Source organism: Gopherus evgoodei, chromosome 7 (genome assembly GCF_007399415.2).
Source record: "Gopherus evgoodei ecotype Sinaloan lineage chromosome 7, rGopEvg1_v1.p, whole genome shotgun sequence".
Taxonomy (NCBI): Eukaryota; Metazoa; Chordata; order Testudines; family Testudinidae; genus Gopherus; species Gopherus evgoodei.
In genome coordinates, this window is record NC_044328.1 from 119018132 (window position 1) to 119035332 (window position 17201).

The 17201-nt window shown below is 40.7% G+C and overlaps 1 protein-coding gene across 2 annotated transcripts in view; it reads left to right on the forward strand.

Annotated features, from left to right (window-relative positions):
- CNTN3 (contactin 3) overlaps positions 1 to 17201 on the forward strand; it is a 251644-nt gene that overhangs the window by 62125 nt on the left and 172318 nt on the right. For both annotated transcript variants that reach the window (XM_030570435.1, XM_030570436.1), the window contains exon 2: positions 5417 to 5533. In XM_030570435.1, the coding sequence (XP_030426295.1) occupies positions 5479 to 5533 (55 nt within the window). In that variant the 5' untranslated portion in view covers positions 5417 to 5478. The remainder of the gene's footprint in view (positions 1 to 5416; positions 5534 to 17201) is intronic.

The following is a 17201-nucleotide window of genomic DNA, read 5'->3' on the forward strand; positions in this document are numbered from 1 at the left end:
CTTGTAAATTTCAGTCTCTCCACTGACTGAGGAGAACAGAGCTAGGAGGCAGAACAGATGCAATGCATAACGTCCTACCTTCTGCATGCCCCCTCTTGGGCTTTTACATCACATGCTCTCCCAGGGATAGCTGGCATGATGGGCCTAATTTCAAATCTGCCAGTCTTAACAGCATTCTTCAGCCCCCAGGACAAATGTGAGCGCTTTCATGTTGAGCAGTGGGGACCAAATGAATTCTGTTCCTATCTCCCGGTCCTCTGTCCTACACTCAGCCTAATAGGATCTCCATACCCACAGTGATCACTTTGTCTTCCTCACCTTTACAAAACAAATAAAGTTTTCCATACCAGGAAACATCCCCCATCCTTCCTTTTCTTTGCTTGCTAGCCACCTGCTCTCCAACTTGGGTAACTTTATGCTGGTTCCTCCTTTCTCCCGGCCACAACTGCTGCTGTGATGGGCTCTGTTTTCTAACTGCTCAGATGAGGTGCCACCAGGGAGCAGTAGGGAATCAGGATCATTGATATGTATGCTGGAGGAGAAAGCATGGCCTTGACTGAGCTCCGCCTACCAGAACTTCACACTGCATCCTCTACCCACATGATCCAACCCAGCCATTTAGGGAAATGCGCTCTCCCCAGAGATTAGCTGGATTGTATTAAACATTTGTCTCTCCTTTCTTTAGCTCCATTGACAACTCCATTATCCACTTTTCGCACCAGCGGTGTAACCTTTAACCTTCCCTCTCCCGGGGCTTGCTGATTCTAACCACTTTCCGCTTTTGAAGATCTTCCTTCCCTTTCCTGCTCGAAAACTTGTTGCCCATGCTCTGCTCACGTCTTACCATGGTTACTGTAACTTCTTCTTGTCCAACTTCTCTGCTGTGAAGCACTGAGGTAAGCTCTCCTCTCCAGCCATTCCATTCCCTGTGCTTCTCCCAGTCTATTAGCTTTACTGTCCCCTTCATTGCCTTGCCCTTCCTGAAAAATACTCTCCTTCTGTGCCTGAAACAGTTCCCTCTCTCTGCCTGCAAGGCACTTGGTGTCCTCTTTAATATCCCACTTTTAAAAGCACCTCTTCGAGCAGTCCTTCCTTCCTTCCTTCCTTCCTCCTCCTCAATCTCCTTATCTCCTGCATGGAACCAGTTACCCAAGGTCTTGTCTTAGAACCTCAGCAAGTTTCTGAGCAGCCATTCACCCCTCACAGCATCAGACCCACTGACTGTGTTAGCTCTTTGTGCTCTGCAAATTTACTGTGCAGTTACAGCACAGTAACCTATGTGAACGCCGTTGTACCACAATGTCACGTGTGTAATGGTATTTAGTGCACTTTTTCATATAAATTTGTGTAAAAACACTGCAGTAGCAGTGTACACTGAATAGTACTATTAGTGCTTCATAGTTTTCATGTTTTTGGTGCAGAGGGGGTTCTTCTATATCTTAAGGTTTCCAACAGTATTTGTTTTTTAATCATAGGGCTCGGGGATTTCCTTTATAAACATGAGAAATAGTCAAATGTGTGGTAAATTCTCTTGCCACACAAAATTGCTTCAGGGTTTTGGCTCGGACAAAAAACTATGCTTGTCATGCAGCTGTCACATCAATAGAATTTAAGCAAATCCTAATCCCTTTGCCCATTTTTACTGCCGATTGCGCTAAGTCAAGTAAGCTCAAACATTTGAGCTGTTGCCCATTCTGAATTTCAAATTCCTTCCACATCATTACAATTATGAATGCATTTCAGTATATTATGGTAAGTATGCCTTCCCTAGCATAAATTCAGTACGTCATGACAAGTACAGAAAGTATCTGCCACAAAAGAACAGGAAGTTCTAAAGCAGCATGGTTGGGATTTTTTGATTTGGTCAACAGTTTTTCAGTTTGCTTGACATCTGGAAGGATGTGCTTGTCAACATATATATTGAATTTAGGGAATACTTTAAAGGCAAACACGATGTGAATACACTATTGCAACAAAAGAACAAAAAGTTTTGGTTTCCCTTCTTTTAAGCAGATTCTTTTCTTGGTTTTAAAACTGTAAATACTAATGCTGGAATAGATCGCCTCTTTGTGATCATTGATATGGTACCTTCAGTGACTACATCTGATTTTAATTTTGTAGCTTCAGAGGTAGAAAGTTACTAGGTTTTTTTGTCTTACAAAGAGTTGGTAACATTTATCGGCTGCTTTCAGATGCCACAGTGAGGAGCATAGTATAAGGCCTAAAACTTTAGTTGCTTCTCTGTGTGGTAAATAGTTTTCTCATACTTTAGCCTAGCCTACATATGGTACCTAGAATAGTTTATATCAGTGGCTCTCAAACTGTGGTCCATGGATGAGTGGTGGTCCACAGAGAGCTGCTGGGAACATTCCTAACTTCCAACTTCTAAATAGTTTTAAAAATGATTAAAATGTATTAAATATTTTCTTAAGATAGGACACCATTCTGGTACCTTTACTCATGTTGAGCAGCACCTTGCTCTGTATGTAATGTCACTGAGGCAACCCATGGAAAAAGTTGCTTTCAATGTCAGGGCATGAGAATTTAGCCTGAACTGCATAACAATCACTATAGTTGCTATACAGTTGTGAATTGGAAAGGAGGTTCTCTGCAGGAATCATATATGGGAGGGTGATTGTTCCACAAGCCTGCCTGGGGCTTTGTGCAGAATTCAACCCTTGCTGGAGAATTGTTTGTTAGGATCTAAGATTATTATACATGGGACTGTTAGCACTGCATATTATTAAGGTTGATCAAACTTCCTACTTGAAATTTTCAGCTGCATATGTAGCTTTGCCAAATTTTAACTATTCGGGTTGAAATTTCCCATGCCAGGTGTCTGCCTCGGGCTAAATTGTCTTGGAACATTTCAGCCAAAATGTTTGAGCTGTTTCTGAGAACAAGGATAAGGGGAAATACTTTGTTTTGCCCTTTTCAAATATGCTGGAAAACTTTTCTTTGAGATTCTCTAGTGCTCTATGCTTTAGAGCAGAAATTTGAAATTTGGCGGGGAGCCTTTGTGTCAGGGATTTGCCTGTTGGTATTCCTGGGAAAACCCACTCAAATATGACCAAGTTATGAGCCTTTGAAAAAGTCACCATCTGCACATGCTTAGTAGAACTTCTTAAGAGTTTAACAGCTGAAATCTCTGAAGATTGCATCCTTGCAGAGCCCGTTCGAACCTACCTCAGCTCCTACTGCTGACCAAACTATACATGCATCATTCCCACAGAGTGACCGAGCACACCTGAGTCCAGGGGGTTCAGAGGATTAAATTGGGTTAAGGATCCTAGCGAGACTGGGGGTGGGATGGAAAGTAGAGAGAAACTGGAATTGGGCGGGATGGTGTCAAGGCTGGAACAGGGGGACTGAAGCTGGTGAGGGAAACAGTGGGGAGGATTGGGGGCCCGTTGCAGGGGAAAGAGAAAAGACAGGGAGAGGTTAGTGGAGAGTAGGCAGAAGGGGTAAATCTTGAGGAGGGACGAAGAGGCAGAAGGGTCTGTGAACCACTAGGCCAGATTGGAACCCAAGATTCCTGAATCTTACCATTCATCTGCTTTCAGCAGATATCCGTGAAAGCCACTGGTTATGTGTCCCTTCCCCCTCTAGTGCTGGTCCACACAGAGGATGACACCCTGCTCCTCTGTCAATTATTCTGCTACTTCAGGTAGCAGAAGTCTGTGTGGTGGATCTAAAGTTCCTGCTGCTGCCCCATGTGGATGTAAATATGATGCCACAGGATGGAATTTCTGTTTGTTTTTCTCTAAGAAACCTAGGAAGTTACACGAACTATGTTAAAAGAACATTATTAAAGTTGCACAGTCAGGCACTCAAGCACCATTTGCACAGTCAAGCACCATCTTATCTCTTCTTATAGCCCCCTGCCTCATTTGCTACACACTTTCCAACTTCTGTACCAAATGAAATGGGTCCTACAGACAAGTCTCCTTCACTACACAGCCCTGACTCATACCTAAAGCATCTTCATCCTATGCCCTGAATGAGAGAGGGATCCTGTATCATAATACATGCGCACAAGTGGACCAAATCAAGGTTGCATTTGCAATCTAATATTTGAGTGCTTGACTTGGTAACATTAAATTAATGTCCATATTGAACACAATATGTTGCTTATTGCTGCAAACTGTTTTTCCAAATGTAAACAGAGACTAAACTGATGGGATATTGTCTGTCAGAATGTACAGACATCCTGAAACAATAGTTCTGAGACTTTCAAACTGCCCTGTTCGTTTCAGACGGGATGTTGGTGCTGAAATCTGATGAAGACACTATTAAATGTATCTTCTAGTCCCAACAACCTATTGAAGGTACAACAGACGCCCACTGTGTCTTACTCAATTGTGAAATCTCCAGCTCCCCCTCCACAACCTTTACAGTGTGGTTATGCATCCTCAGTGCAAAATTCTGCAACATAAGCATAAATAAAACTTTGGCAACATCAATTTCATTGTTTTTTACATGTGTTACAATGATTGCCAGCATAATGATGACAATACAAGTGGAATAAGAACTGTGCATGTAACAGCAGGTTGGACACAGATTCACTTTCATTACTATTTGCCTCTTGTGCCTCCTTTTCATACTTAGAAATGAAACCTCTGGTAGTACTTGAGACCCCAGTGCTAATGAGATCAGCATAGATCAGTGGAGGGTTCTTTCCTTTACCTCCCCTATGGTACTCTGAGTGAGGATTGGTTTCTCATTCTTGTCACTTGAGTCAGACAGAGGTGAGAACACTTAAAGGTCATGCCAACTCTAGGGAGAGGGGTGGTGCTGGCTAGTTTTCCCATGTCTCCAGTTGCAGGAATAGCAGGAGGTGAGGAATGAGGAAGTGGAAGGAAAGAAAGGGGTAGAAGCAAATTCAGGGGGGAGAGAGAATCTCAAACCACCTCTAAAACTGAGCACATCCTCCAGCAGCCGGTGACGGGAACTGAGCAGCTCTACTGTTCTTTGCACCCTGTGTAGTCGATCTGTGTAGTTTTAGGCACCAATCCAGCAAGTCAGCTAAAGCACATACTGAATTTTGTGCAGAAGTAATCCCACTAAATCGGACGTGATTGGAACTGTGCACATACTTAACTGCATGGCTGGATTGGGGCCTTATTGCATTTATATTGCTTTGATATTGGCGTGCTATTTACATGAACATGGGGGAACAAACTCACATGCGTGCCCGTGTGCTTTTCTTGATTTCCAATCAATGCTGCGCTATATTGCACTTCTAATTATAGGTTTGTGCTCTCTATGGCTCATGATTGAGCCCTAAATAGAAGAGAGTAATTTCTAAGGATTTAAGTGACTCAATCTGCCATTATTAAAAAGTGCTTTCATAAGGAAACGAGGCTTTCGTTTGGATCCTGTGATTATACTTTGTGTGTATATATTGTTTTAACAGATTAAAGGCTTTGCGTGGAAGACTGCGGCTGGATAAGAGTTACTAACTTTTGGAAATTGAAGATGGTGCTACTGTGGAAACAGTTGTTCCTGCTTTCCTTTATTGGCTGCCTCGGAGGTAATGATATATGATAATCTCTAAAGCTAGAACTGTACTTTGGTCACTTCTTTAAGGGAAAAAAATATTGAAAGTGCCAAGCTGAACTATATAGAAATCGAACATGCATTGTAGAATTTAAAATGTCAATAGCGTTCTAAAATAACTGCTCCATTTGTTTGTTACATTGGGCCACACTATTCAAACAAGTAAAAGATTTGATGTTATTGCAGATGTTGTTATGCTTATATTGTAGCAAAGCAAATATTTTGAAAAAAAATCTGTAGGTATTAAGTTTAGATGCGAAATGTTGCAATTCAGTATATTGTCCAGGCAGACTGCTTCAGCTTTTGTTTCAACTCCATATACTTCAGAATGGGTCTGTTCACAAAGGATACTATTGCACTCTCACCATAACAATTCACAACTTGTATGTTGGCTTTTTCCACTCTGGCAGCCCAACTAATTCATAGTGCCTCGAGCTTTTGATGCCTTCCAGTTCTGCTCTCCTGCTATGACCTTAACTTTTCTACCACTTCATTCTTTGCTTCGTTGAGGTCAGCAGCAGCAGTGGCTCCTAATTTTGCTTTGTGGTCTTGTGTTTTGTGTGTGTTCTTGTTTACAATCTCTAATAATCTCAGAAGGTGGAAAGGAACGAAGAGCCCTATCTTGTCCTCTGTAGCTACATTGTGGTAACCACATCCACAGTGACTTCACTGGAACTGCAAAAAGCAGAATTTGCCCACAGTGCTCAAAGATGCCCTTCCAACCCACACATACCTTCTTCATCCAGCAGTTGTAGTGTCAGTATGTTTTTATTGTTCTATCAGTGGTCATCCCAAAGGAGTTCAGTGTTGTTTTGAGCTACCTCATTCAATAAAGCTCTTGGATGCACTCAAATCTGCAATGAGAGAAGAGAAAAGACAAATTCCTTTTCAATAAATCACGTGGCAAGTCAAGGCAGAGCACAGGTAACAGACTGACTCCAGAACCAGCGAAGAGACCTGAAGTGGCAGGGGGCTATTCTACAGCAAACACATTCCTGCCTTGTTGAAAACCCTGAACGGATGGTCTCTCTCATAGGTTTTTGCATCTGGGCACGTGAATGTGGATTTAGAGACAGTTGTCTTGCTAAGTGGGCCTCTAAAGATGATCCATCTGGAGAGCAGGATCTGGTGATTGACTAATTGATGCCTGTCGAAGTGAAGGAGGAGAAGCAATCTGTTATTTCTGAAGTGGTGTATTAATTGCAGAAATAATGTCTGCAGGCAAAATTCCTACATCTGGAACAAAAACTCCCTCTAGGAGAAATGCAGTTGTGTTTTTTTTAAAACATGAAAGGCTGCTCAAAACACAAAATCTATAAACAGACTATGGGCCAAATTTGGGACCTACACCAAACAAATGTGTTTATTCTCTGCAAAAGCACTATTAACATATGCCTATATTCTGGCTGGTGGCAATGTTAATTGGTGTGCAGAAGGGTGTGCTGGATTATGAGTGTTGGCACATAGATAAATCGGAGCACTTCAGGGCACAAGACTAATACCCAGCAGACCTGTGTTCTACTCCTGACTCTGCTGCAGACTTGCAGTGTGACCTGAGGCAAGTCAGGTAACCTCCCTGGGATTCAATTTTTCCCATTTGTAAAGCTGGGGTGCCAGTGTCACGAACACCATGAATTCAAACGTTAGAAGACAGACAAGAAAAATCCCTTGATGTTTAGAAATACGAACTGCCTTTCTTTTTAGGGCTGCCTTCTGGTTATGAATTAACAGTCAAGTTTGCGGGCCTTCATGTCCCTCATCACCTCCAGACCAATTGGCATAATTCTGCCCTTCTCTTTTTCTTCTCCTTAGTTCCCTTCTGGCAGTCAGCGTCCCCTGTGTCTCTAGTGCTTCTCCCAGGCACTCTCTCCTTTCCACCTCACGCTCTGTTGCTTCTGGGGCCCTACAACACTCTGACTTCCTCGGGGCCCACAGGAAGTCCTATAGTACTAGGATAGAAGGGAGAGGGCTACAGGGGTCACTTCCATACTGGGGGAAATCTTGGGATGCTGCTGAGGAGGCTGTTGTTGTATGGATCTCCTCACTGCTTCCACTGCCTGGTTTGCTGTTCAGCAGCATGTTCAAAGCCTGGAAGATGAGGCTCTGCCCTGGAGGAGCTCGTCAAGCTGGGAGCAGTGGCCTGTGGTGGCCAAAGGCTGCCACTACAACCCAAAGCCATCAGCCGAGGGTTCCACCACAACCTCCGATGTAGGGCCTGCATTCTCACTCACTGCTTAGGGAGGAATTCCTATGTAAGGAATCTGCTGCAAAATTAGGGAACCCATGAAAGCTACAGAGTAACTGGCAGTTACCTTCCTTCCTGCGTAAGATAACTGGAGCCCTACAGATGAAGAGCACTGCATGGGTACCAACTTATTCATAAACAGCATATGGAGCTTGCCCCCTTATCGCTGGGGTCTGCATTACCTTGTCCCTCTGCGGTTCCCATCTTCAGAGCCTGAAGAACATTCACCCCAAGGGTTGGGTGGAGGAGCCAGGATATGGATAGCTAATTTTCCATCACATCCCAAAGAGCTGTTTGGAAAGAGGTAAGCATTCATTTATCCATAAAAAAATTCTTTAAAAAAAAATTCTATGAAAATGTTTTGATCTTTTTCATTTCCCTCGTTCTCTTTCCCCCTCTTTTTCCCCTCCTCACCCACTTTTCCTCCCCTGGAAAAGTGGGGGAGGCAACATAGAAGAAAAATAAGGAAAAAATCAAGGAACTCTCCCAATTTTTCATTGAGAAACTGGAAAATGTCAAAAGAAATTAAGAGGAGGCCATTTTTCATTGAGTGGGGAAGGGGAAATATGAACAATCTTTTTTGGTTCTGTCTATTCTTCTGCTGTGTTTTGACAAAAAGGTCAAACCAAAAGTTTGGGATTTTGACTAATACAAATTTTGCAGAAAGTGTTTGGCTTTTTTGTGTGTGGAAAACTGACTTTTCCATTTTGGGGTTTTTAATTTAAAAACTTTTCAGCCAAGAATGCTTAGTTTTCAGATTTCTGGCATTTTCAATAAAAAGTCAAAAATTTCCCTGCAAAATTTCTACAAAATCATTTTTTTTTTTTCATTTGTCAGTTTTTTTTCCCACAGGGAGAGGTGGGAGGATGGGAAGAGACACCTTCTGACCACTTCTCCCCTATATTACCTGCTTGGATTTGTCTAATCAATGTATGGACAGTTATTTTAAGGTTATAAATATATTTACAATTTAAAACAAAATCAGTTAATGTTCCCCACCTGCCAACTCATTCCAGGAATCTGTTAAGTTTGCTACAGTTGGGGAATTACTTGCAGGGTCAAATGCAGTACTACCCGCTGTATTTTGGTTAAAAACCTGCAATATGTGGATAATCAGTAACTTGGCTAACAGGGTTAGCATTCAAAGATGTTACAGATTCTCTGTCTAACAGTTAATGTTCAAAGGCAGTGTGTTATCTGTTAATTCATATACAAAGTAAACAAAGATTACAATTACCCTGTTTACTCTAAATAATCAAGATTTTGTAAAGAGAGAAGTCAGTAAGAAACCTGTTTCAAAATCTTTATTAGCAATCTAAGCATATTCCAAAGTGGTATCCTATTGTAGTGTTTGAGCCTTGTATTCCCAATGGATGTAGATTTTTTTTCATTAGAAATTGTTTCTCATTGTTTACAGACCATGTGTAAATGTCTTTCCTGCCATAAATGATGCTTCTTGTGAAACAGAAACGTGTGTTGTTTATAGTATAATGAATAAATTTGTGTTACTTACAGCATTGCTGTGTGTGACTAGTGATGCTTTCAGGTCAACTGAGCCAGGTTTTTTCCTGTTGTTCCCAGACTACTAGTCATTTTTGGCTTTTAAGTCTTTGTTTGCGGCATTGTTTGTACCTGGATGTCTCTTCTTGTGGTATTATTGATGCTTATGCCACTTGATTTTAATGTTAATTAAATGATGATTAAATTTGATTTTTCTTTTTACATCCTAATTTTCAGGGATATAAATGGTATTGGATTCTGGAGTGGCTTGAGAAGGTCTGAGAGTACCATAGGGATCTTTTGCATGCTTTATAATTAATGTTATTCAATAGAGTGTAGTGTATGGAAAAGCACTGTGTAGATGCAATGCAGTTGTGTTTAATATAATTAAAGTTTGTCCATGTTTAAATAACTATTTAAATGGCTACTTTGTGCTCCATAGTAACATGCTAATTTGTCTATCATATATATTGTGTCACTGGCTGCACCTGTCTAATGATTTATAGATAGGCAGTAAGAATGTTCATAGCATTGGCTATGATTGTCCATTTTAAAGAATTGGATATTGCATTAGAAGGTATCGTGTGCTACTGTCCCAAACTTAGGGAGGAAAACAATTAACCTACCAAGAGTCCTGCCTATGGAAAATATCTACTCAGATGCTTTCCTACAGTGGATGCAGCAAAGAATCCTGTGGCACCTTATAGTCTATATTCTTTGCTGCTTTTACAGATCCAGACTAACACGGCTACCCCTCTGATACTTTCCTATAGTGGAGTAATGCTTGACAAAATGCAGGATGTTACATTATGATCAACATATCTATCACATGGGTTGATATATTCAATAGCACCTCATAAAGGTTCAAAGGAATTGTCTGTAATGGAAAATCCCTTGTTAATATACACAAGTGTGCCCACATGCAGATCTCATGAATATGTTGTAATGTAAGGGTAACTCTTTTACAGATGAGATAACATTCACATACTAATGACGGTTAACACTTTAGAACAATGCCCAGAAGAGGAGAGCACCAGTTTCACAAAACAAACTCTGTGTGTGTGTTTGTATTTAAAGGGCCTTAGTTATATCTTAAATCATATGAACAAGGTTCATGTCTTGTCACTGTTTGACATGAAGAATGAGTGTAATTGCAAGTCTCTAAACTCATTGAAACACTTTAGGCCAGGTTGTGCCTGGTCCTTGTACTGATATTTGGTGGAGAGGGAGTTGTACGGGGTCAGTTACAGTCACATTCCCAACCCTTGGTGGAGTACTGGGTGTCTTTCCTCCTAGCAACTCTTGGAAACACCTCAGGAGAAAGTGGGTCTATCACACCATGCTGAAGGAGCAGTGTACACGTCTCTGTCCTAAGGGATGTAGAGTGCACACTCCTCCCACCCTGTGCCTCCTGGAACTCTGAGAAGAATTGTTGTAGAGTTTTTTCTGGAGTAAGCAAATCATTTTTATTCTTGTGCAGATGTACATGTCTGTGGTAATGATACAAAAAGAGCTTGTCAGTAATATTTCCATTATTTTAAGGTTGGTTGCAATGCTGTGGGAAGCACCAAAATTGACTTTGGGCCAAGATTTTTAGAAGTGACTAGCTAGTGATTTTGGGTGCTTCAGGTTTTTGCCAGCCAACATGAGACACCTTTAAAGGGATCCAATTTTCAGAAAATTCTGAAAATTAAGCCCTTTTAAGGTGACTGGATCTGGGGCACCCAAAATGAACTTACTCCTGAAAAATTTGCCTTTATCATCCAGAAAGCTGGTAATGGATACAATCAGTTGGCCTGAAACACTCTTTGTTGAAAATTTTGTTTGGCTTCACACAGCTTCAAGATGCAGTGAGTTGCAGAGAAAACCAGCTAAATAGCTTGCGCAAATAAGCACTCCAATAACTATGAAACTCACTGCCTATTTCTCTACAACTGTTCCTTTAGCATCCTCAGTACTACACACTTGAGCTTTTTAGCCCTAGGAACTTAGACTTAGCCCTGGACTTCATTTGGAGAAGTACATGACCTCTTGATAAAATGATAGGAGTCCATCCATTGAAAAATGTTGTGCCCTTTTAAAAAAAATGTTATTTTATGTCACATTAGCCCTATGGGTTATCTTTATAAGTGGCTTACATTTGAAAGCAAGTCTTGGTTTTGCTATTTATGGAGAACTGTAATTCTCAGGATTCAGCGTAAACTGCAAAGTAATTTGTTCGAATCCATGTTATAACATTCTGAGTCCAAATGGACATACCTACTTACATACTGAAAATTATAGAAATGCACTTTCTAGTTCTGTACAAAGAGAATTTCAGTAGAAGACACAGTATGAGAGGAGCAAGCCAAAATGTGTTATTTATAAGCCGATTTCCTGAATAAAACAATGACTTGCAGAGTTTATATCAACAGCCATGGACCTTTTTCTGTTATTTCACTGAACAATATCCTAGCCACGAACAGTATCCTGCAACATTTCGTTATTAATCAATTAAGTTTTGGTTTGAAATATTTAGCTGTGTAATGAGTATAGCACATGTATTATCAACCCTTCAGTACACACGAAACTTACCCTTCAGTAGCAGTCTCACGCATTAAGGTGGTTATTTGTATTACAGTGGCACCCACATTCCTCACTCAGGATTTAAAGTGGGTGCCACTGTAATACAAATAACCACCTTAATGCGTGAGACTGCTACTGAAGGGTTGATAATACATGTGCTATACTCATTAATTGTTCTATACAAATTACGTTCTTGTTAGAAAGTGGGGTCCTGAGCTAATGACTTCATAAACTAAGGCAAAATATAGTCCAGACAATGATGGGGTGGGGGGAAGGAAAGGTATTCAACATGACACTTAATCCTTTTCCCTCCTTCACTTCCCTGTTCTCCCTTTCTCCTCTCCTTACCCTCTTCCTGTTGTCCTGATTCCCTTCAGTGACCCCTACGCCATGTTTTATTTCCAGTTTTTCCTTCCTTCATCCCTTCTAGAACTGTTGCCTACTGCAGTTTGCTAATCCATCATGTATCACAACATGGGAAGTGGATTCAGCTATGGAGTGTGTCCAGTGAATAACATCAATTGAATAGTGGTGGGCGTTGGTGATGTCACTTGAGCCTCTCTTTGACCTGCAGGTGTGCTGCTTTTACGTACAATATCCCAAGTGATTCGGTGGAGTGGGTCTGCTGGAATCCTTGAGCATCAGTAATAAAAGCATTGGATCTAATGCTGCTAAGTAGCTGCTAGCAGTAATACTGCATCTGTTTGTAATCAGTATTTTTAAAGACCTGAGGCAGAGCCAGGCATAATTTGGGAAGGCATAGTTCAAGCTTCCTTGCACTACCAGAGCTCAACTAAAAGTCTGAGTCCTGGAGTTTGGGGCTGCTGTGTGTTAATTCTAACATCACCCTTTTATCTGAACTGTTTGAGAAGACTTGCTTGCCTTTAAAGTGAACTTTTAAAAATCTTCTATGTAGTGCTGCAATTTAGATTATATACAGACAGATTTTAATAAAAATGCACTACAAGCATTAAGCAAATGATTAAGCAAATTTTTAAAATAGTCCTTTAATTATCATTAAGACAGATTTCAGGGGAATCGGGTATGTTACTGGAAGAAGCAATTTTAAGTGTTTTGTCCATAAACTGAAATCACTGCAATTTCCCCCTCCTAAGAGTTTTTTGCAGTTTAGCATTGTGATAGCATCATTTCTAGAGAAGTGAAGATGTCATTGATCTTGGCTTTATAAATCTTGACATTCTTTGTTTGTACAGATAAACTTATTTCAAATTAGCTCTGCTATTGCAATATCCTTAGTCTTAAATTGCTTTTGGTTTATCCCATTTAAATCTTGACAGTTTATCAAAGTAGAGGTGAGAATGCCCGAGCGAGAGAAAAGAAGAGTCCTGGGAACTTATTTTTTAGATAGATAGATATATCAATATCTCATTGGTTATGTGTATTTATTTTTTTGCAGTTTACCTACGAGAGGGCAGAGATGGTTATTTAGCACTTTAAGGTACAAGGTGCTTTACAAAACCAATAAGAGGCAGGAAGAAAAAAAACAACAAAGCAAACATCTCCAAAGACAAGACTTGAGTTAAAATGTGTAGAGGAGGAGACAGGAGGGGATGGATGGTCCGGTGGCTAGGGTGGTAGCCTGTGTTTTGAGAGACTTGGGGTCAATTTCATGCTCCACCACAGACTTCCTGTGTAACTTTGCGCATGTCACTTAGTCTGTCTGTAGCACTGTTCCTTGTCTGTGACATGGTATAACACTGCTCTATAGAGGTGTTGTGAAGATAAATACACATGAATATTGTGATGTGCTAGATAGTACAATGATGGGGACCATGTAAGTATCTAAGACAGTGAAATGAAAGAGGACTTGCTTAGAGAAACACCCATGTTTGTGCTAAGAGTGACTGACTAGATTCTCTGACTTTGCTACCTTTTTGCCTGGCTGTCTTGCTCCTTGGTGTAGAGCTATTGGGTGGTTCACTTCAAAATAGAAAGTAAATAGTATTTGACACTAGAGTTTTGCTCTTGTAGCGTTTGTGCAGTGTGTGTGGCAGCTGATTTTTCCCTCCTGTTCTTGCTGACCGTTGGCTTCACATCTCTATTCTGTCTCACTGCAGAACAAATGTGGAGGAGTGGGCACAAGGTGTAAGAAAGGGGAGGGGAGAGAGCTGGTGCACCACCAGACCCTTAAAAGGGAGTGGACAAGATCTGAAGCCTATTTGGAGGGATTAAAGGCTGGGAAGAAGAGGGAGGTGTGAGGGACAGGGAGAAAGCGCCAGAAAGAGAAATTTGAAGAGGATGAAGGGAAGAGTTTTTACAACAACAAAACACTATCCTGCCAGGATGCCCCAAGACAGCTATGGAGAAGCCGCTTCAAGGAGTCAGAGAGCTAGCTCAGTCTCCTGTTAGTCGCTGCCATAGATGGCCTAGTGTTGTAGACACCTCAAGTGAAATCCTGGCCCCTTGAAAATGTCCCATTGACTTCAGTAGGTTTGAGATTTCACCACAGCTCTCCAGGAAACTGCACTCAAACAGTAAAGAACCGTTAACAATGGCTGAAAGTCCAATTTAACCTGGATTAAATTTGACCCAAGGATCTGGAGCTGAAAGGATCTGTGTCCCATTTACAGGCCCTTGAGTTATTCAGTTAATTTTTCTGAGGATTAATTTGATTTCTGGAACTTTCAAGCATTCATTTTGACCTCAATTTCAGACTTTTTTAAGGCTGTCGGAATTTTTGTAGAAGGCCCCTGCAGGAGACAACTGTCAGTGTAGTGATGAAGGTATTTTAGGCCAACAATGCAGTGAATCTTGTACAAAAGACTACCCTTAGTAAATAGCTTCTGTTTGAAGAGACCAATCCGAACATATTGAAGACTATTTTACTTCACGAGTTTTAGAAAGCCACCTCTGTTTGCCTACCCGCAGCTTGGCAAACTACTGTTTAAAAGGCCCCACATTGCTAAAGTATTTCCTTGTAACTGAGATTGTCATTACTGGATGGAATCAAGCATTTTGTGCTTGTGAGCAAGAATGATTCATTATCAGTACAAGCTCTGTAAATTGTTAGATTTCCTTCATCATACTTTTTAGATGTTCCGGTTATTTACCTATTAACCTTCCGTTCCACTCTCTGAAGTGCTGCACAATGTTAGCTGAATTCTGGGTAGGATTCAATAGCCTGGAGCTTAATTGGAAGGAACAACCACAGCCAAAAGCACAGTTATTACATTTAGCGAATGTAAAACAGCCTGAATACAGAGACCATATGCTACTGTAATAAAACACGAGTACCTAGGAAAGGAATGGTGTTATGAGAAATCTTCTGTGCAGCATGAGTTAAACTACAATAATGACTGCACTAACCTGAACTATTAAAAAAAGAAACATGCTTAAAAGAAATTCACAAGCAGCAGCATTGGCCAGGCTCTTGGGGGGTGATACATCCTTTGTGTAACTGCATCACAGGCAGAATCAGGGCAAGGAGCTGGCATAGCTGGCCATGGGGTGATCATCTAATTGCAAAGTTATCTTCTGGTGGCGTAGAGCTGGCATTACACATCATATAACCCTCTCCTACCTTCGGCCAGAGCACTGATTTGGCCAAGGCTTATCTATGCCCACTGATTCCTAGCTGCTTTAATGGCCCAGGATATCATTTGCAGCTGGTGTAATTTAGAACAGCCTTCTGACTACACAAAATTATCCTGGGAGACAAACCCAGGATCAGGAGAATTCAAAAGGCACCTTTTGTGATTCCTTCTCTGAGCTGCACTATACACTTCTCTACCTTCTTCAGAATATTGGGCCATAATCTCTAAATATTGGTTAAATTAGTGAGTTTGTATATTTTCATTGCACTACGCTTCTGTATTTGGTAAGTTTCGTGTGCACATCGCTGGTTAATAGTTCAGTGGTGCCTGACGTGATGAAGTCAGCTCTCATTACTCTCCATCAAAGATCATGTTATATAGATCATCAGACCCAGATAACAAAACATTTTTGGAAGCAAAAAGATTCACTTTTTAGTTAATTTTCTTTTTGGATGACTCTTCAGAGAAATAGAAAAAAGAAGAGCCATACATCTTGAATTTTTCAGTTGAAAGCCATTGTGCTCTGTATAGTCCCAGAAATAAATAAGATGGTACTTTCAGCTCTCATTTTCATTTTGTGTGAAATATAAAAAATGAAATAAAAGCTGTTTTCGAAAGGAGAAATTTGAGTACTGTTTGACTTTACATTTCTGGGCCTTTCTCAATTTGTGGTGCTGCTGATAACGTGTGTGTGCCCTTGCATTGCTAAATATGTCAGCAAAACACTAAAAGCTAAAATGTCTTGAGTGCCTATCATAGGGTGACCAGATAGAAAATGTGGAGAACTTGTGATGGGGTTGGGGGTAGTAGGTTCCTATATACCAAAAAGCCCTGAATATCAGGACTGTCCCTAGAAAATTGGGACATCTGGTCACCCTAGGCTGTCATGACTTCCACCCTTTGTAATACAACTGATGCCTGTCAGTAAAGAATTTGATTCCAAGAGCTCCATTCTGGTCTCAGATAACAGTGAGGGTAATTAATTGTTGGAACAATTTATCCGGCATTTTGTGGATGGATTCCCCATCACTGGTGATATTTAAATCAAGTCTGGATGTTTTTCTAGAAGTTCTGTGCTCTAGTTCAACCACAACTATTGGACGAGAAGCAGGAATTAATTTTGGGAAGTTATATGGGCTCTGTTAAGCAGAGTGATCAGACTGGATCCCTTCTGGCCTTAAAATCTATGAATGTCAGATCTGTCCATACAGATCAGTGAAAAGTGGAACAGCATGATCAGATTGAGAACATCTTAAAAATTGTCCTCTGTTACTTCAAATGTCATTGCTGAAGGACTATCTGGAGGTAAACTAGACTGATGGTGTGCTTCTAAACAGATTTGCACAAATGATGATACACTTTTTTCCAGATTAGAAAGCTAAAAGAGCATGGTTAGACTAAATATTGGGAACGGTGTGAAATACTGATCATATTTTCCAGAAGCCCAGATAAGAAAATGTTTGCTCACATACCCAAATACAGATCTCTCAAAATAAACAATATGTAGTAAAATGTGTGATTCCATTCAACTATAGGATCAGGCCAAATGTCCATCTAATCCATAATCCATTCTCCTATAGTGAATTATTATGGAATTATCCGTCCTTAAGGAGTGTTTCTTCCTAACCTCATCAGATAGTCACATAAGGGTTTATATTAAAATAAAGTAAATGTAATCCTCTATGCACAACTGTAGGTGTTCTCACTATCCAGATAAATGTCTATCTAATCCTTTTAAAAATTCTACCCATTGCCTTAAGTATTATCATATGGCAGTA